Below are 18,304 nucleotides of genomic sequence, written 5' to 3'. Positions count from 1 at the left end.
GTTCCAAAAATAAAGCAGTTGTGAGGCCAGCCCCTTAGTGTAATATAATCAGGGGGTGGGGGAATCAATAAGGTACATCTGTTTTGCTGGTGGAGGAAGGGAACCATGGATCAGGTTGCCCCTGGCTGTTTCTTGTCCCTGGTATCTGTCCTCAACTGCCCCCTCCTTGCCTTGACCCTTTCAGCACCATCTGTCAACCCAGTTGACTTGGCAGATGGGTGTTTTGAGCTGAACATTGGCTGGAAGCAACCCAGCCAGGCCTGGTCTGTCCTCAAGCTGGTCTGGGGGCGCCTGCGTCTGTTTCCTGGATGCTCCTCTTTGCTTGCTAGCCTTGCATGGGGCGGGGGGGGCGAGAGGGGTGTTGATCACAGGGCAAGCCAGCAATGTTGGCCACTCTAAGACACCTCCCGCTTTGAAGCACTTCCTTTTTTAAAAAAATAACTATTAACATTTTAAACAAGAAAGATAAAAACCAACAGAAATGTTGGCCACTCTAAGACACCTCCCGCTTTGAAGCACTTCCTTTTTTAAAAAAATAACTATTAACATTTTAAACAAGAAAGATAAAAACCAACAGAAATGTTGGCCACTCTAAGACACCTCCCGCTTTGAAGCACTTCCTTTTTTAAAAAAATAACTATTAATATTTTAAACAAGAAAGATAAAAACCAACAGAAATGTTGGCCACTCTAAGACACCACCCGCTTTGAAGCACTTCCTTTTTTAAAAAAATAACTATTAACATTTTAAACAAGAAAGATAAAAACCAACAGAAATGTTGGCCACTCTAAGACACCTCCCGCTTTGAAGCACTTCCTTTTTTTAAAAAATAACTATTAATATTTTAAACAAGAAAGATAAAAGCCAACAGAAATGTTGGCCACTCTAAGACACCTCCCACTTTGAAGCACTTCCTTTTTTAAAAAAATAACTATTAATATTTTAAACAAGAAAGATAAAAACCAACAGAAATGTTGGCCACTCTAAGACACCTCCCACTTTGAAGCACTTCCTTTTTTAAAAAAATAACTTTATTAACATTTTAAACAAGAAAGATAAAAACTAATAGAAACTAATATTTAGAAGAAAGTAAAGAAAGAAAGAAAGAAAGAGAGAGAGAGAGAGAAAAGGAAAAAGAAAAGAAAAGAAAAGAAGAGAAAGAAAGAAAGAAAGAAAGAAAGAAAGAAAGAAAGAAAGAAAGAAAGAAAGAAAGAAAGAAAGAAAGAAAGGCGGAGGGAGGGAGGGAGGGAGGGGAAAGACAAACACAAAAGTGCTGAAAAAAAATAAAGAAAATATGAAGAAGTTATAAGTATAAATGTAGATTATCCTCTTGCTCTATGGTTACTTTCATTTTTTCTAGAATCTCTTGTTTTTTTGAATCATCAAAACCATATATCAAAAGTGCTGGCTGGGGAATTCTGGGAGTTGAAGTCCATACATCTTCAAGCTGCCAAGGTTGAGAAACCCTGCTCCAGCCAACTAATAAATAGCAAATCCAGCTATTTATTTACAGCTCAGATCCTTAATCAAAGTCGGTTCCTGTCTTTGTCTTTTCAGGTTGGCTGCAAAGCAGCCATGGTTTTTTTCCAGTACTGCATCATGGCCAACTTCTTCTGGCTTCTTGTCGAAGGCTTATATCTTCACACGCTTCTAGTCATCTCCTTCTTTTCAGAGAAGAAATACTTCTGGTGGTACATCGTCATTGGCTGGGGTATTGTGTCTTGTTGTAAACCTTCTTTCCCTACCCAGATGCCTTCCAAACATTATTATGATGTATTATTATTATTATTATCTATTATTTATTTAGATTTATTGGCTGCCCAGCTCCAGTGGAGTCTAGACTTAGACCTTTCTTCACCCCTAACATGCTTGACCATGAATGATGGGGCAGTGACCTCCAGGGCAGGCTTGGAGATGGTGTCCACTTTTTCCTTAACGCACTAGCGCTTTTACAAGGGAGCCAAGATGTTACAATCTTGATCCTGCTGAACCCCAGTTTGGAAATGGCCTTTTTAATTCCCCAAACGTGGTCCAAAGAGATCCCTGTATGTGGGATCTCTTTCAATGTGAGCATTGAAGCAGGCCTGAAGTTGAGTCAGGAGACTCAAGGAGATCCAGTCCTCTGGGGGACATTTTCCATGCCTGCCTATACAGTCATATTCCAACTGGTTTCCAGAAGCAAAATAATGTTGGGGTGCTAATTTAGCTGATCTTCTTGTGCTTGCAGGGCGTGCAATTCTAAATGTGTCCAATCTTTAATCCTCTATTGGCAGGTGCGCCAACGCTTTTCATTTTTGCTTGGGCCATCGCGAGGATCCACTATGAAAATACCAGGTAAGCATGCCTGTCCATCCTGGTTTTATCCAGTTGAAGGAGAATTTGGATGAATTAGGAAAACCTGAACAGTGCTTCAGATGCAGGTGCTTTGGAATGTGGGAATGCCCTTTAAAGCAGTGTTGTCCTTTTCTGGGACCGCACAGCCATTGTGGGGAGGTTTCCATGGCATCCACTCAGCCCTGGAAACAGATGTGGCTGTTGGAAGGAAACAGAGGATGGTGCTGAGTTTAGACCCGTGTTTCTCAACCTCAGCAACTTTAGGATCTGTGGACTTCAACTCCCAGAATTCCCCAGCCAGAAGAGGGAAGAGAGGAAAAACACAGCCAGACCTCCAAGATTCTGCTATTATAGCCTTTCTCAAACAAACCTTAGTTAGAGCCTTCCTGTGGTCAGTTTCCTGACCTGGACAACCTCCGGGGGCTAATGTCTACAGCCCGATGGCATCTCCTCCCTCAAAAATGCATTTGGGTGGGCTTCTGGGGGAATCTGGCCATTGATTTTATTGGTTCCACTTTAATCAAAGTCCTATTTTTCTCTGTTAGCTTCCTCCACCACTCCCTTTGTATAAATCCAGAAAGCCTGACCTCTAATGATTTTTTTTTTCAGTTGCTGGGACTTAATTGAATCTCCCTATTGGTGGATCATCAAAGCTCCCATTTTGGTTTCTATATTGGTAATGTATCTGTGTGTGTGTGTGTTTCCCACCATCTAAATACCTTTAATTAACCTCCTGTCATCACTGTAGTTTGATTCTGTGCAAATAAACAATAATGGAGGTGATGTTTGCATAATGGTAGCCGGGAAGGAGAGGGCTTGTGAATCAAGAAGAGAACTGGAGGAGTTGCATCCTTCACAAATATAGATAATATTTGGCTCCATGTTCTAACCCTGAGGGAGGGAGAAAAGCTTTTCTCTATCCACATTTCCATTGCAGATTGATTATGTGCCATCAAGACAGTGTCAACTCTTGACGACCCCATAGATAGATCTTCTCCCAGGCAATCTGCCCCCAACCTGGTTCTTCAGGTCTTCCACCATCGCCACTATAACTGAGTCCATCCCCCTTGTTGCTGTTCGTCCTCTTCTTCCCTTTCCCAGCATCAGAGCCTTCTCCAGAGAGCTTGGTCTTTACACAAAGTATCCAAAATATGATAATTTGAGCCTGATCATTTGTGCCTCGAGTGAGAACTCTGGGTTGATTTCTCCGATGGTCCATCGGTTTCTTTTCTTGGCTCGCCATGGTATTCTCAGGAGTCTTCTCCAACACCCACGTTCAAAAGCATCAATATTCTTCCTCTCCTGCTTCTTCAAAGTCCAACTTTCATTTAAATTGAGCATCACAGGGAAGACCACGGCTCGCATGATTCTGACCTTTGTGGGTTTAGACCCATTGCAGCATCTGAATATTTTCTCCAAGGCTGCTCTACCAAGTGCTAGTCTGACATTTGGATTACCTGTATCATTTCATACTTGGATGAGAGAGCACCAGGAGATCCCAAGGCTGTAGAATAGAGTGACAAATTGAAGAACAATCTGGAAGAAGGCAACTGGACTGTTTTGCCCTGTTGCCAAGCAAATCCGCTGAGAGGAACAAAGAAAAAAAGAATGGGGATATGGAATAGTACTGGTGCTTTGGAGGGTGTAAAAGGTATCTCTCTCTTGGATTTCATGCCTCAATTATTCTGTAGCGCTAGTTCTTGCCACTCACTTGAAAGGTCACCATCACTTAAGTACAGAGCCTTGTTCTCTTGTTTGTTACCGAGAGTAAATCTTTTGTGAGAAGATCTGCAACAGGCGGAAGGGAGGCATGTACGCTGATTTTTCTCAAATAAATCAGCCGAGGATTATTCCTAGCAGCTGGTTCTGTCTGAGACGACGTTTTAAGTACGGTAGGCGTCGGTTTGTGGCAGGTTTAAAAGCGCACTATTCGTGTGCATTTATCCACGGACTGTTGGGCTTCTAATGGGCAGACCATTTTCGTTATCAGCCCTCAAAGTGTATCCAAAAAATAGGCTGGAATCATCGCTGCTTTTTTGGAAGCATGAAGGAAACCCAACCTGTCTTCGGCATTGCTCTGAAGGCTAACTGGAATTATTTGTTTTCCTTAACCTGTGTTGACAAGCACGCACGCGCCGATTTCCAAAAATAATAGGCCCAATTTACGAGAAGAATTTGTTTTATTCTGGCAAAGTCCAAGAGGAACGGGAGTATTATCACTGCCTGTAGAAAGAAACCAGGAATTTCTCCTTGCAAATGTGTATGTATGCAGGTACCACCAGGAAGCGAATTAAGTCTTAGCTGCTTAGAAATATACTCAGAATTGTAAGGGAAGTGTCTTTGAGGACCAGGAAAACAGTGTGGCACGCAGCAACCATCTTAAGGACAGGCTTTTTCCAAGAATAGAGTTTGCAGAGTCAAAGACAGTTGTCCGTAGGGTGGTTTCCTGGTGTGGGAATGTGGTCTTCTTCGCCCCGCAGTCTTCTCCACCAAGCTCTGTCTCTTGACGAACCCCAGATGCTCTCGGGATGGGGGAGTCCACCTTGGCCTGCAGTCGACGTTGATGTCGTGCAAAGCTGTGCTCTGTGGGTTTGACATCATCATACTTGGGATGTGCTAACATTAAAACCCCAAGCAGGTTGATGTCTGGCCCAAGATGGCTGCTGCCCGTTCATGTTTGATCTTATCACTCATGGAGCCCAGTTTTTCTCCTTGTGGTTTGAGGACCCACCCAGTTTTTCTCCCTACTTTGGGGACCCCCCAGTTAGACTCAAAATGTGTACCAGGTGGAGGTCCCGCTGGAGGAGCATCAGTTGATAAGCTTGTCCAACTATGGTTCAGCTGCCTATCTTCTCACCCATCTGCCCTGGAGGGGTGGCAAATTCTGCAACTGTGGACAGGTTGCCTCAACTGTTTCCAAACATGTGAGGGCGGAAAGCAGGGGCATCTGTGGGAGGGGGGTCAAAAAAGTCAAGATGGTGGCCATGACTAAATGATCAAAGCCCCACTCCTGTTTTTATACACATCACATCCATGACACGTGTTAAAAAAAAACAAACAGTAGATCATGGTGGGGTTTCGACTGCACAGTGCTGGCTACCATCTTGATTTTTTTGACCCCCCTCTTGTGACACTCCTGGGCTTTCATGTTGAAGGAATGTGTGTAGAGATTCCCTTTAGGTCTTCTTAATGAATGCAACTGAGCCCAAAGATAAAATTGGCAAAATATAAGAGATTAATACAGGATACAAAGTCAGCACATTGGGTCTTTGCTCTCTACGCACTTTTTCTGAAAAACGTCTGAGAAAAAGACTATCGATGCTCAGGCCGTTCCACTTGGTCACTGACTGACTGGGTCCTGCTCACGACAAGGAACTTAACTCTCCTTTTTTAAACATTTCCTCGGCAGATCAACTTCATTCTCTTCATCTGCATCATCCGGATCCTCGTTCAGAAACTTCACTCTCCAGATGTCGGACGAAATGAAACAAGCCAATATTCGTAAGTCCGGAGCTCCGTTTGGAGGCTGGGGTCACCTGTAGCTGACAGCCCCATGAGTTGGTCCCCTGGATCGAACTCAGATCAGGGACCTCCACGGGGGGAGTCCAGAAAGATGGGGGGTGCAACCATGACGCCCCACCCCATTTTTACGTGCACCACAGAATGCACGTTAAAGAGGGTGGAGCGTAGACCACACAGCCACCATCTTTAGTTTTTTGACACACGCACCCATGGACACCTCTGGTCAGGGTGCTCCTCAACTCTGTTTTATTTGACCCTCTTGGAAGGAGGGGAGAGAGAGCGGGGTGCTCCCTGTCCTCCTTAGAGCCTTCCCCCCCTCCAAATCTTCAATGCAGAGTCATCCTTGGAATAACCCCCCCCCAGCCATCTGCCATTTCCCTGCTGTTAGCAGCCACTGCGAAACCTCTGGACTCACCGTCTCACATTATGAGGCCCACCACCATCTTCCTCCATCTTGCTGGCAGTGGTTCCACGAAAACCTCTGATTAAATCAGCATATGGAACATCTGTCTCCAGGCAGAAGCAAGGGCAGCTCTCACAGCTACAGAGAATCTACTTCTCTCCTGGCGCTCCAGCCTTTAGATATTCATTAGCTTAAGACTCTGGGCTACATCAGCTTAAAATGAATAAGCAAAGCAGGACAGGAGAGTTAAGATGGGCAGACGAAAGAATTCATCATTCAGCAGATGGGGCAATCAGCTACAGTGGATGAACATTGCTGGCCCATGGACATGTCCCCAGTGCCAGATTTGTTAATGCATGGAGGCAAGGAAGCTTTATCTGCCACCACCACCCCAAAAAAATCAACGGGCCTTTTGCTGCAAATGGCAGGAGGCAGGGCAATGCAGAATATCATAAAGTTGAAACGTAAAGAGTCTTTTCAAGATCCAGAAGAGAGGGAGCTCATCTTCCCAGCCTTCAGGCCAACACCTTCTTCATGAGCACTGTTGAATACGGCAGTGCTTCAGGTTTCATTTGGGAGGAGGTGCTATGGAACGCACCAGAAAGCAAACACAGTGACCATTAAAGCAGCTGCGTCTCCTGCTGAGTGGCCCTGGAAAACGACACCCCTGCTTTAATGAGCCGCGGATAGGCTCTGGGTTAGTGTTGCTGCATGGTCCAACGCTTTGCCCAGCTCTGCTGTTAATAGGTAGAATGACTTCCAGAATAACAGAAGATGCAAAAAATATGAATCTCTGACCTGAGTTACTTGCAGTTCTCCCCTGTGCTTCCAGAGGAAACAATTTGTCTAGCTAGCTTAGTCCTATGATGGCTTCCAACAAGATTGGTTTGGAAGGACGTTGTGACAATAGTCACATCCCTGAACCTCTTTCTCTGCTGCAACATCCAGAACCCATACATTTAGCTTGAAAGACTACTCCTGCTTAACCAAGATGGTCTTTTCTGAACTTGCAATTTTAATTCTTCTAATTCCCTTTTCTGTAGCTCCAGTGAATTTCTCCCAGCTGTTTCAAAACGAATCAGCATGTCTAATGCAGTGTTTCCCAACCTTGGCAACTTGAAGATGTGTGGACTTCAACTCCCAGAATTCCCCAGCCATTGTGCTGGCTAGGGGATTCTGGGAGTTGAAATCCACACATCTTCATGTTGCTAAGGCTGAGAAACACTGGTATAATGAGTGACACAGCCCTCCTAAACCCAAGTCCTCAAATGACTCCAACTACTGTTCCCTTCCTCCCCTTTTTTTTGCTGGGGAGTTTGGGAGTAGAAGCATCCAATGCTACAGTTCATGCAGTTCTGACTTACGAAGTCTCCAGGTTGAACACCAGCTTGGTCCTGAAACTGAACAGGTGGCCTTAAGCCAACATCCATCTGTAAGGCTCTGTTGTGTAACTAAGTTAGGCTTGGCTGGCTGGGTATTCTGGGTGCTATAGGCCCATCTGCTCTAAGAGCCCTTTGAACAGTTGTAGGCTTCGATGAGCTGAAATGAACCTGTTTTGATGCTGGATCTCCATCTGTTCTTGTTCCTGTTTTCCTGTTTTTCAGGAGACTTGCCAAATCCACCCTTCTTCTGATCCCCCTATTTGGTATCCACTACACCATATTTGCGTTTTTCCCAGACACGGTAAAGAAAGAAGTTCTGGACGTCAAGCTGGTCTTCGAACTCATATTGGGGTCCTTCCAGGTGAGCCTTTTGCCACGTCAGCCACCACCACCATCCTATAGGAATCTTGTCCTAGAAGGCTCCTAACGTAACTCCTACTGCCTGAGTGATGTCTGAGAGATCTTGGGGTTGCTTTTGTCAAGAGAGGTGTGGATGGCGTTTTATGGCCAGGGGTTGTCAACCGTAGGATCTCCTCCCAAAGCAGTGGATATTGAGATGTGTCCAAAAGCAGTGTCTTGATCTATCTGGGGCAGAGGTTTGCATATCTCCCTATGTGTCCTCTCCATATGGTGTCATAACAACATAAGAACCTAATCCATGCCCTGCTGGATCGGATCCCCAGCTCATCTAGTGCAGCCATCTGTTCTCCCAGTGGTCCCACAACTGCATAAGGAAGCCCACGAGTCTTCCAGCAGATGACCTTCAGAGGAGGAGGAACGATGACAACAACATAAGACCATAAGCCGTGCCCTGCTGGATGGGAACCCTGGCCCATCTAGCCCAGCAGCCTGTTCTCCCAGCGTCCCACCAACTGCCCAAGGAATCCCACCAGTCTCCCAGCAGATGGCCTTCAGAGGCCATCCCACCACCATCAAGGCTAAAGCTGTTGATCCCCAGGACTTCCATGAATCGGTCCAACCCTTTTCAGAAGCCAGCCAAACTGGTAACCAGCACCACATCTCGTGGTAGCAAATTCCAAATCCTAAACCATTGCCCTGCAGCCACTCACTGAAGATGGTTGAACTTCTCCATTCTGTTCACAACTAGCAACACTGAACATTACTGTAGTAGTATGAGTGTCACATGCTAGGCAGGATGTTGGGCTAGATGGTCTCCAGGAATACTTCCAGGCTTAGAGTCAATTATTCTATGGCATGGATTGTCTTTTCATCAAATATTTTAGGGGTGGCATTTTCTGGAGATGCTTGAAAAGCAACAATTCACCCCAGCTATTATTGTTATACCCCTCACATTTCCCCAAAACCCATTTGAAGGCAGGAGTGTGTCACCTGAGGTTCCTTGGCTGTAAGTGGTCTCCTGGAAACCTTGGATGAGGTCCAGGGGGTCCTCTCAGAATTCTTACCAAATAGTAAAGTTGAGTGTCATAGGACAAATGTCTTGTATGTCTTAAACACAGAAGTAAGACTCATCTTAAGTGTAATGTAATGTCCTTTTAAATAAATCCATTAGATTTGCAGTGTGCCCTTGCCACATCCACTTTGGCCCTGGACCCATCTACATTTTGGATCGTGACCCTGGATCATTTTTTGGATCCAGGGTCACGATCCAAAATGGGGATGGGCCACAAAAGTGGCCCATAAAATGTTGCTTTGGGGCACTATGGGGCACTTGGTCACCTCAAGGAACAGCAGGAACATTTTTGGACCTTCTTACTTCAGAAGAAGAAAGATGATGCTGAACGTCTTCAGAAACATTCTCCTCAAAGGATTTCTCTGAAAATAGCAACCCCATCTACATTCAGCAGCCTAGATTGAAGATTGTCCAACTTGGCTTAGTTTTATGTGAAGAACCTCCTTGAAGTTCTTTTATTTTGCCAGAATGCACATTAATGTACATCTTGTCCTGAACAGAGGTAGCCTGGTTGAAATCTTTCTCCTCTCTTCCAACTTTCTCTTTCAGGGCTTTGTGGTGGCTGTCCTGTATTGTTTCATCAACGGAGAGGTAAGACCAAAAGTGTGCTTTGCCAAGGGGCGTATCCAGGGGCTTGCCGAGCAGTTAAACTTGGCTTCACCTGTTAATCATCTTCCTTTTCCTTGCGTCGTCAGCTAATGCATAGATTAAATTTAATTACATTTGCTTTTTAATTTCGCAAGGTCAAGCAGGGTCTTTATGAAAGAGCTAGGATGCATCGTATAACAACTGACAGTAAGAATTTCTCCAATAGTCAGGGAGACGTACCCCAGGGCCAAAGCCTGATCTCCATAATTATGAAGCAAGGCCTCTCAGATAACTGGCTGATGTAAGATAAAACTAGCGTCTTAACTCGCAGTGCCTTTTTTAATTACTGCTCCATCTTAATGCACAGTTGCTCTTATTAAATTTTAGCTTCCAGATTAGTGCCGTCGAGCACAGAATGTCAACCAAATGAACTTGGTCTTTAAAATAAAACCCGCCTGGAGTGGAGCTGGCAGCTGCACGGCGATATCCCTGCCATTTTCTTGGCAAGGAAGTATCGCTGTCTTCCTCCAGGATTTCACTTCATTTCATTTCACTTGGCTTGATTTTAATTTATTTTCCTGGGATACAAGAGTCTCTCCAACAGCCTAGGGTTTCCTCGTGGTCTCCCATCCACTAACCAAGCCTTACGTTGTTTAGTTTTGGAAGATCAGCTAGGGTTGGCTTTGATAACTGTTACTTTCCTACTCAAAACTGCCCAGAATCGCTGGGAGTCAGGCAGCATATAAATTTAATATATTATTATGGTTGCTGTTGGTGGTGGTGGTCACACAGTCAGCCAGATGTTTAGAGTGCATTTGGCATTTTTGTCCACCCACTGAGTCCTTTCCAAGGACCTGCGAGGATGATGAAGATGATCCTTCTAAAAAGGGGGAGAACCCTAAGCCCTGTGGAATTCCACCTTAAGAGTATCTAAGAGCCTATCCCCGACCCCCAACATGACCACCCACTGGATCTGCCTGCTTAGGTGTGGCAGAAAATGTACAGCGGTGGTGATCTTCTCCCCTCCATCTGATGCAGCTAATTTTCCTTTTCTTTTTGCTATTCCAACATCTTTATGTACCATGAAGTCCATTGGAATCCATTGGAGCTAGGCACCAATTATTATTATTGTTATTATTTTAATCAATTGAAAATAATAATATCCCACCTTTATTTTTTACAACTCCAATTAACGAGTCCAGTGCACTCATCTCCTATTTTCCCTACAACAACAACCCCGTGAGGTGGGCTGGGCTGAGAAAGAAGGACTGGCCCAGTTGGTTTCCTGTTTAAGGCGAGTCTAGAACTCATGGTTTCCTGGCTTCTGATCCAGCCCCTTTAACCACCACGCCATATTGGCTCTTGGGCTGAGAGGGAGGGGCTGGCCCTCAGTCCCCCCAGGGAGCTCTCATGGTTGAGGAGAGACTGGAACCCAAGTCTCCCCACTCTTGGTCCATCTCCTTCCCCACTGGGCCACACTGACTCTTGGGCTGAGGGAAGTCATTAGCCCAAAGTCATCCAGTTGGCTTTGTGCCTAAGGCCGGTCTAGAACTCACCATTTCCTGGCTTCTAATCCAGCACCTTCTCCACTACCCCACACAGGCTGAGAGGGACATTGACTGGCCCAAAGCCACCAGTTGGCCTTCATCCATAAGGGAGGACTAGAACTCACCGTCTCCCAGTTTCTAGTCCGGCCCCTCCATCACTACACCAAACTTCATCTCCCAGGCTGCCACGTCCATGTAGCAAATTCCCTCTCCTGGAGGAGCCGTGAAATTCTGCCTGCGCTCCAGAAGACCTCTAGTGCCATGAGGTCCTTCCAAGAGTACGTTGCCCAAGATCCGTTTCCCCACGAACAGCATAAAGTCTAGAGCAGTTCCACCACACGTATGTGTCAAAAAAAACACTTTTGTCTCCTGTGCCTGAATCCACCCCCCACTCCCCTTCCTCAGGTTCAAGCTGAGATGAAACGCAAATGGCGAAGGTGGCATCTGGAGCGCTTCCTCGGCTCTGACATGAAGTACCACCATCCCTCTGTAGGAAGCAGTGGGGCGAATTTCAGCACCCAGATCTCCATGCTGGCTACGTGTAGTCCAAAAACTCGCCACTGTTCCAGTTTCCAAGCCGACTTGTCTCTGGTTTGAGACGCAAAAGCAGACGACTGAAGGACAAACGCGTCTGGTGGAAGATGGAAGCAATCCGTCGCGGCAGGATCTGGGCATCCAGGGGGGAAGGTGGCGTTTGGGATGATTTTATTTTATTTTTTTTAAGCCATTCTTTTGCAACCAAACTGGGACAAAATACGGGGACTGGGATACTCTGAACAAGAAGCACGAAGTCTGGACAGAATCTCCCTTTTTCAGTCCTTTAATTGAAGGCATTGCTCACATTTGTGAAGGTCACGCAGAGATATGACTTGAGGGATGCAAGAATCTGCTTTTGCCAAGATGATCTGCCAGCTTCTTCTGAGCTGGCTTGCGTGGCCATAAACAAATGCAAAATCAGCTGTGAAAAACAGAATCATTTGCCAGCAGATTCCACCAGAAAGGACTTGAAGAAAAGTTTGAAGGGGGATTGGTTTTCCTCGGGCCACTAGAACCCAAAACCTGTTCCTTTCTTTTCCTAGCGAATTTCAGAACCCAAAAAAGCTTCTCCATTCAGTGGGAGATCTTTCTGACTTTACACCAGTGTTTCTCAACCTTGGCGGCTTTCAGAGGTGTGGACTTCAACTCCCAGAATTCCCCAGCCAGCAAGGGAATTCTGGGAGTTGAGGTCCACACCTCTGAAAGCCGCCAAGGTTGAGAAACACTGCAGTACACTGATTGGTGGAAGGAACGTACAGTACTTTGAGGGCTGAAATACTAGCTTCTAAACCATAGAAATTAGAAACTGCTGGTCCTAGAAGTGAATATGATTTTTCTGCACCCAAAGCATATTTGTTCTTAGGGTTCACTTGCTTAGAAAGAGTTCACATTGTGTGTTATCAACCTGCAAGCTGCACTTCTTGATAAGCCACAAGGCCTTTCCCACTGCTCAGCCGAGGAAGAAATGGTTTGTGAAGGAGTTAAGTCTTTCTGCTCAAGCTGTTGGATCATTCCAGGGGACACTGAGCAACCAGGCCTGGAAGATTCTTCTCCCAACCCCGAGTGAGCAACATTGACCATGTTTCAGTGGTGATAATCTTCTGGGCTAATATGCCATGATCCAATTATTTGGTGTCCTGATGTTTTGCCCAGAAGTTCATCACCATTGGATGGGTGCTGGCTACCTACACTGATTATAGATTGTTTTTGTTTTCTGTATGTTTGTTGATGCATCTCTGGAGGACACTAACCAAGGATGGTGAAAAGACTGTTGCTTTCTATCTCCTTCCTTGTTGCTCCGGCAAATCTTATAAGGATGAAGGTTCAGAAGAAGACATAATGGAAACCAAAACTGAAGACTTGGACATTTTGGAGAACTTACAAACTCTTGCTGACTGTTTTCCATGTGGAAGCTGAAGAACACCTAACTATGATGTTCAACCAACCCTCATTCACAGCACCATTGTTCTCCATTCTGGCTTCTATCTTGTAAATATTCTAGACATGTCCAGACTACAGTTCTGAAAACTGAACAGACTGATGCTTTTCATGGTATTCCTTATTTCTACAGGTTATCATTTTTCAATAAGGTTGCCATTTTTGTGTCTCCTGGCCATTGAGCATTCAAAGACTTCTTGTTTCTTTTGACCTTTGAACCTCTGTTATTTATTGAGCCAGAACTGTAAATATTAGCTTTCCATTGGTTCATCTCAGGTTTTGCTTTTTTATTTTTTTAATTTCTGAATAGTGGGATGGAGATAAGTAGGACAAAGTGATTTTTGTGATTACCATTGCCAAGAAAATAAAGTTACTGCACATGATAAACTCTACTTTGGAGAAAATGGTGAGTGTATGCTTTCTGGCACTGAGTTCCTATTAGGATAAAGCATTTATGTAAAATTTATAGTGAGCACATTATTTTCCTTCATGAATTTCCAGCTTTTGTTGGTACAAAATAAGAGAGGGGAAATGTTACAGACTGAAAATGAGGAAGAGTGGGTAACCCCAAGGACATGTCTATAAATGAGGGGAAAAAGAATTAATGGGGCAGCTATCGATATTTATATTAATAAGGTCATAAGAACAGAAGCCGAGCCCTACTGGACTGGACCTCTGGCCATGTAGTCCAGCAAAGTGGCCCACCAACTCCCCAAGGAACTCCACAAGTCTCCCAGCAGATGGCCTTCAGAGGAGGAGGAGGAGAAGGAGAAGGAGGAGGAGGAGGAGGAGGAGGAGGAGGAGGAGGAGGAGGAGAAGAAGAAGAAGAAGAAGAAGAAGAAGAAGAAGAAGAAGAAGAAGAAGAAGAAGAAGAAGAAGAAGAAGAAGAAGAAGAAGGGGGGAGGAGGAGGAGGAGGAGGAGGAGGAGGAGTGGTGCCCTGCTGGATTGGACCTCAGGCCCCTCTAGTCCAGCTGTCTGTTCTCCCAGTGGCCCACCAACTGCCCAAGGAAGCCCACCTACCAACAGATGGCCTTCAGAGGCTGTCCCAGTGCCTTGAAGGCTAAGAGCCATTGATCCCCATAGTTGTGGATTCCGTCTGCAGAAGGAGCACAACCCTGAGGAGAACCATTCTTTATTGCAAAGATCGTTGGGTGTTTGCCTTACAAAAAACAATGGGAAAGCAAAGATTTTTATACAAGTTGAGGTCTACAAGGTGGGACATCCCAGGGATCTGATTGGCTGGCCATTTTTGGGGAAGCTGGGCAGGTCCTTGTGGGTGTACCTGGGATTATTTTTATGGTTAGGCAAAAGGGCCCCTTCAGGAGGGCAACAGAGGGGGGAAGCCCCTTGTTAAGGAGGCGGAATGTTGAGACAATGGGGGGGCATGTCCCTGATTGTGGATGGAGCATTGGGGTTCCTCAGCTGGTTCCTATGTTGCAACTCCCTGGTTAGGGCCGCCCTGGGCTGTACCGTGAGCTATTAGTATTATGTATTGTTGTATATCAAATTTATATGCCACCCAACTCCCAGCGGTCCTGGGCGGTTTACAAATGGTTTAAAACATGAAAAACATGGCAATAAAAACAAGAAGCCAAAAAGGCTAGAGATGGCAGAATAACAAACTGGGTTGAAACACAAGAAGACAACCTGGGTTAAAAGAAGGCTTCTGTCATTCCCATCAAAGGCCAGGGTGAAGAGTCACATCTTCAGGCCCCTTTGAAAGACCAGCTGGATGGGGGCCATTTGGATCTCGGGGGAAACCTTATTCCAGAGATCAGGACCTGCAATGGAGAAGGCGTGCTTCGGGGGTCCCAAGAGATGACATTGTTTAATCGAAGGAACCTGGAGCCCGCCAACCCTGCAGGGCCGAATCGGGAGGCTTCTATTCTTTGGTTTGGGTGGGATTGCAGGGGGTTTTGTCTGGGGGCGGGGGGGAGCGTCAATTTGAGTCTGATAGGATTAGGCAAAGAGATGAACTGGGTTTGGCCCTGATGTCAGCCTTCCCAGGTAGACTAGATAGGAAACATGACCAGATGAGCTAATTCTACTTTATTGTAAGGCTATATTAACAGAACCTTGCAAGTGTGAAAGTACTGTACGATTCTCCCCCTGTCTCCTTTACAGCCTGAGAAGTGATAGAGGGTCCCTTCTGAGCCTTTTTTCCCACCCATTATGCAGCTGTGGCCTGTGCTCTCTCTTATCTGACCATTCCCTAGGCAGCATCTCTTTGCCCCATCTCCCAAGGTCTTTCTCACACACTGTTACACCTGATCACATCTAAAAGACAGGAAAAAAGAATACAGACTCCATTTTGTTAGATTTATTTTCTCCACTACATTCAGGACTTGCATGAATTGGTCCAACCCTTTTTGAAACCAGCCAAGGTGGTAACCAGAACCACATCTTGGGGTAGCAAATTCCAAAGTTGAATTATGTGTTGGGTAAAAAAGATATATGTGCCATCAAATTGGTGTTGACTCTTAGAGACCACATAGATAGGTTTTCTCCCTGATGATCTATCAACCGCTAGAGTTACTGGGAATCCAGCAGTGTACAAATTGAATAAATAAATAAATAATATACATATCACCAAATATACAAATGGGAAATTAATTACTGTTATAAGTATATTTAATTAACATAAGTGGTTAAGCTGCTGGACTAGATGTAGGGAAACCTGAGTTTTAGTCCCACCTAAAGCTTGAAAATTGGCTGGGTGACTTTGGGCCAGTCCCCCTCTCTCAGCCCAAGAGCCAGGTGGTGTAGTGGTTATAGCTGGTAAATTAGAAGCCAGGAGACCCTGAGTTCTAGTCCTGCATTAGACACAAAGCCAGCTGTGGGACTTTGGGCCAGTTTCCTCTCTCTCAGCCCTAGGAGGAAGAAGGCCAGGGCAAACCACTTTTGAAAATACTGGATGGACTTGTCCATATAATTGGCAAATGACATAACTGACTCAAGGCAAAGAAGATAGACAGACAGACAGACAACATAATGGTAGAGGTACATACACAAGCCATAGCGCTCTCATCATGCAGTGTGGGCTTTGCTCTACAGTACATTGCACTGAATGTGGGCATGAAGGCTTTGGAAAATTGAGGGGGAAAGCAATACATGACCTGACTTTGCACAATATGCTAAGTTAAGCTCAGACAAGTTGGGTAGTTTCTGGTTCAGAGCGTGGGGAAACACAACTCTTTTGTCTTAGCCTGTAGCATGATGCTGAGAAAGATCAAGAGAATCAATCACAAACAGATGGAGGTTGTGGATCTGAAGAGGGTTATTAAGCATGCCACAGACTGCAGGAAGAGCCATTCGCTCCTGGACTGGACGAAGGTGAACTGTCCTTTGAGACCATGATCAGTAAGCAAAAACGAGAGAGAGAGAGATTGATAGAGATTGATAGAGATGGATGGATGGATGGATGGATGGATGGATGGATGGATGGATGGATGGATGGATGGATGGATGATGATGAAGATAGAGAGAGAGAGAGAGAGAGAGATGATGAAAAAGAAGGATGGATGGATGGATGGATGGATGGATGGATGGATGGATGGATGGATAGATGATATAGATGATAGATCAATAAATGGAGGGAGGGAGGGAGGGAGGGAGGGAGGAAAGGAAGGAAGGAAGGAAGGAAGGAAGGAAGGAAGGAAGGAAGGAAGGAAGGAAGGAAGGAAGGAAGGAAGGAAGGAAGGAAGATGATAGAACAATAACAGATTATAGAAGGTAGATGATAGAGATACTGTAGATGATAGATCAATAGATTATAAAACGGAGGGAGGGAAAGAAAGATGAGAGATGATAGATCAATAACAGATGATAGATTATAGAAGACAGATAGATAGAGCTAATGATGATAAGCAGATAGTTGGTAGGTAGGTAGATGGATGGATGGATTGATGGATGAGAGAGAGATCCCAAAGTTGAGAGAAGTAGAAGAGGAAAACAGTGGATCCAGTGAATGGATAGGTTCAAAGAGATGGCTGGAATGGCCTAGGAAGAAATCTAGTTTTGTACTGGAGGCAGGGTAAAAATTATTTGTAGCACATGTTAGACTCTGATACAGCTAGATGAAAATGGATTTGAAAAATCAATGTATCAAAGGCCAAAGTAGTTAAATGCAGCAGGGAATTATTACATGTTATGCATAAATGGCTAAAAACCAGAACAAGTAGATGAATTTGTGTATCTTGGAGGAACGTTTACTAAAGATGGGAAGATGGGTGCAGAAATCTTGGATGTGCAAATGCCGGTAGAGATAGTAGGTAGCAGATGATGTGAAGATGATTGTAGAAAGAAGCAGATTTAAAAAAAAAAAAATTCTTGCAAGTACTTTTATGCTGCTTCACTCGAGGTACAATGCTTGTGTATAAGAGTGTGCTTCTACTCATTTTCTTGCACACAAGTAAGAACTGGATATGTCAGGAATAACTTAGAAATAAGTTGAACGCAGTGGCAACGGCACACTCCAGGGCCAAACCTGGATTTTGTGATTTGGGGACTGGGTCATGAAATTTTCACATCTTTGGCCCTTTGTGGTTTGCGTGGGAGAGACACCAGTAGGGTTACCATGTCTGGGCTACCCAACTCCAGATGTTTATTGGAGGGCACTAAGCATATAACATCTCTTATTTCTTTGCTGGCATCTCTTGTGGTTGTCTGGATTTCTGTAGCCTGGGTACGGGGCCTGAATATATCACCCACTGAATTCAGTTATTTAATATAACTTTGGGCAGACAGGTTTGTATGGAGTAATGGTGACTGGCAGAAGTAGAATTTGGATGCCCGCAGCAAGTCTACCTTCCCAATGACTCTTTGAGCAACTTCCATAAATTGATCTTCTTCTGTCTTCTGAGAGCAGGCCAGAATAAAGAATATGGAAACCATCATGCTATTCATTAAAGACTCCATTATATTTGTACAGGTGATTTTACCCTGACTTCTTGCAGAGGGTAGTTTTAATCAGAGGTCAGATAATGGCAACTAAGTGATCCCTGGGGTTATCTTTTCTTTTTAGGGGTTCATGCAAACATTGGCTTCATTGTTGGAGTGCTCGAGAATGATTCCTCAGAAGGAGTTCCTTCCCAGCTGGTATTCTTCCCAACTTCGGTCTCC

At 44.9% G+C, this 18,304-nt stretch overlaps 1 protein-coding gene across 2 annotated transcripts in view; it reads left to right on the top strand.

The window, feature by feature from the left end:
• Positions 1–13,574, top strand: part of LOC103053176 (vasoactive intestinal polypeptide receptor) — a 93,982-nt gene extending 80,408 nt beyond the window's left edge. For both annotated transcript variants that reach the window (XM_088150364.1, XM_088150365.1), the window contains 7 exons: positions 1,558–1,711; positions 2,274–2,334; positions 2,944–3,010; positions 5,744–5,835; positions 7,864–8,002; positions 9,623–9,664; positions 11,614–13,574. In XM_088150364.1, coding sequence (XP_088006490.1) covers positions 1,558–1,711; positions 2,274–2,334; positions 2,944–3,010; positions 5,744–5,835; positions 7,864–8,002; positions 9,623–9,664; positions 11,614–11,805 — 747 coding nt within the window. In that variant the 3' untranslated portion in view covers positions 11,806–13,574. The remainder of the gene's footprint in view (positions 1–1,557; positions 1,712–2,273; positions 2,335–2,943; positions 3,011–5,743; positions 5,836–7,863; positions 8,003–9,622; positions 9,665–11,613) is intronic.
• Positions 13,575–18,304: the final 4,730 nt, after the last annotated feature.

Source organism: Python bivittatus, unplaced genomic scaffold, assembly GCF_059951505.1.
Source record: "Python bivittatus isolate LINGU-HERP-01145 unplaced genomic scaffold, Pbiv_v1 ctg000610_np1212, whole genome shotgun sequence".
NCBI lineage: Eukaryota > Metazoa > Chordata > Lepidosauria > Squamata > Pythonidae > Python > Python bivittatus.
Note: the sequence above shows the minus strand (reverse complement) of the source record. Positions and strands in the feature narration are given on the sequence as shown.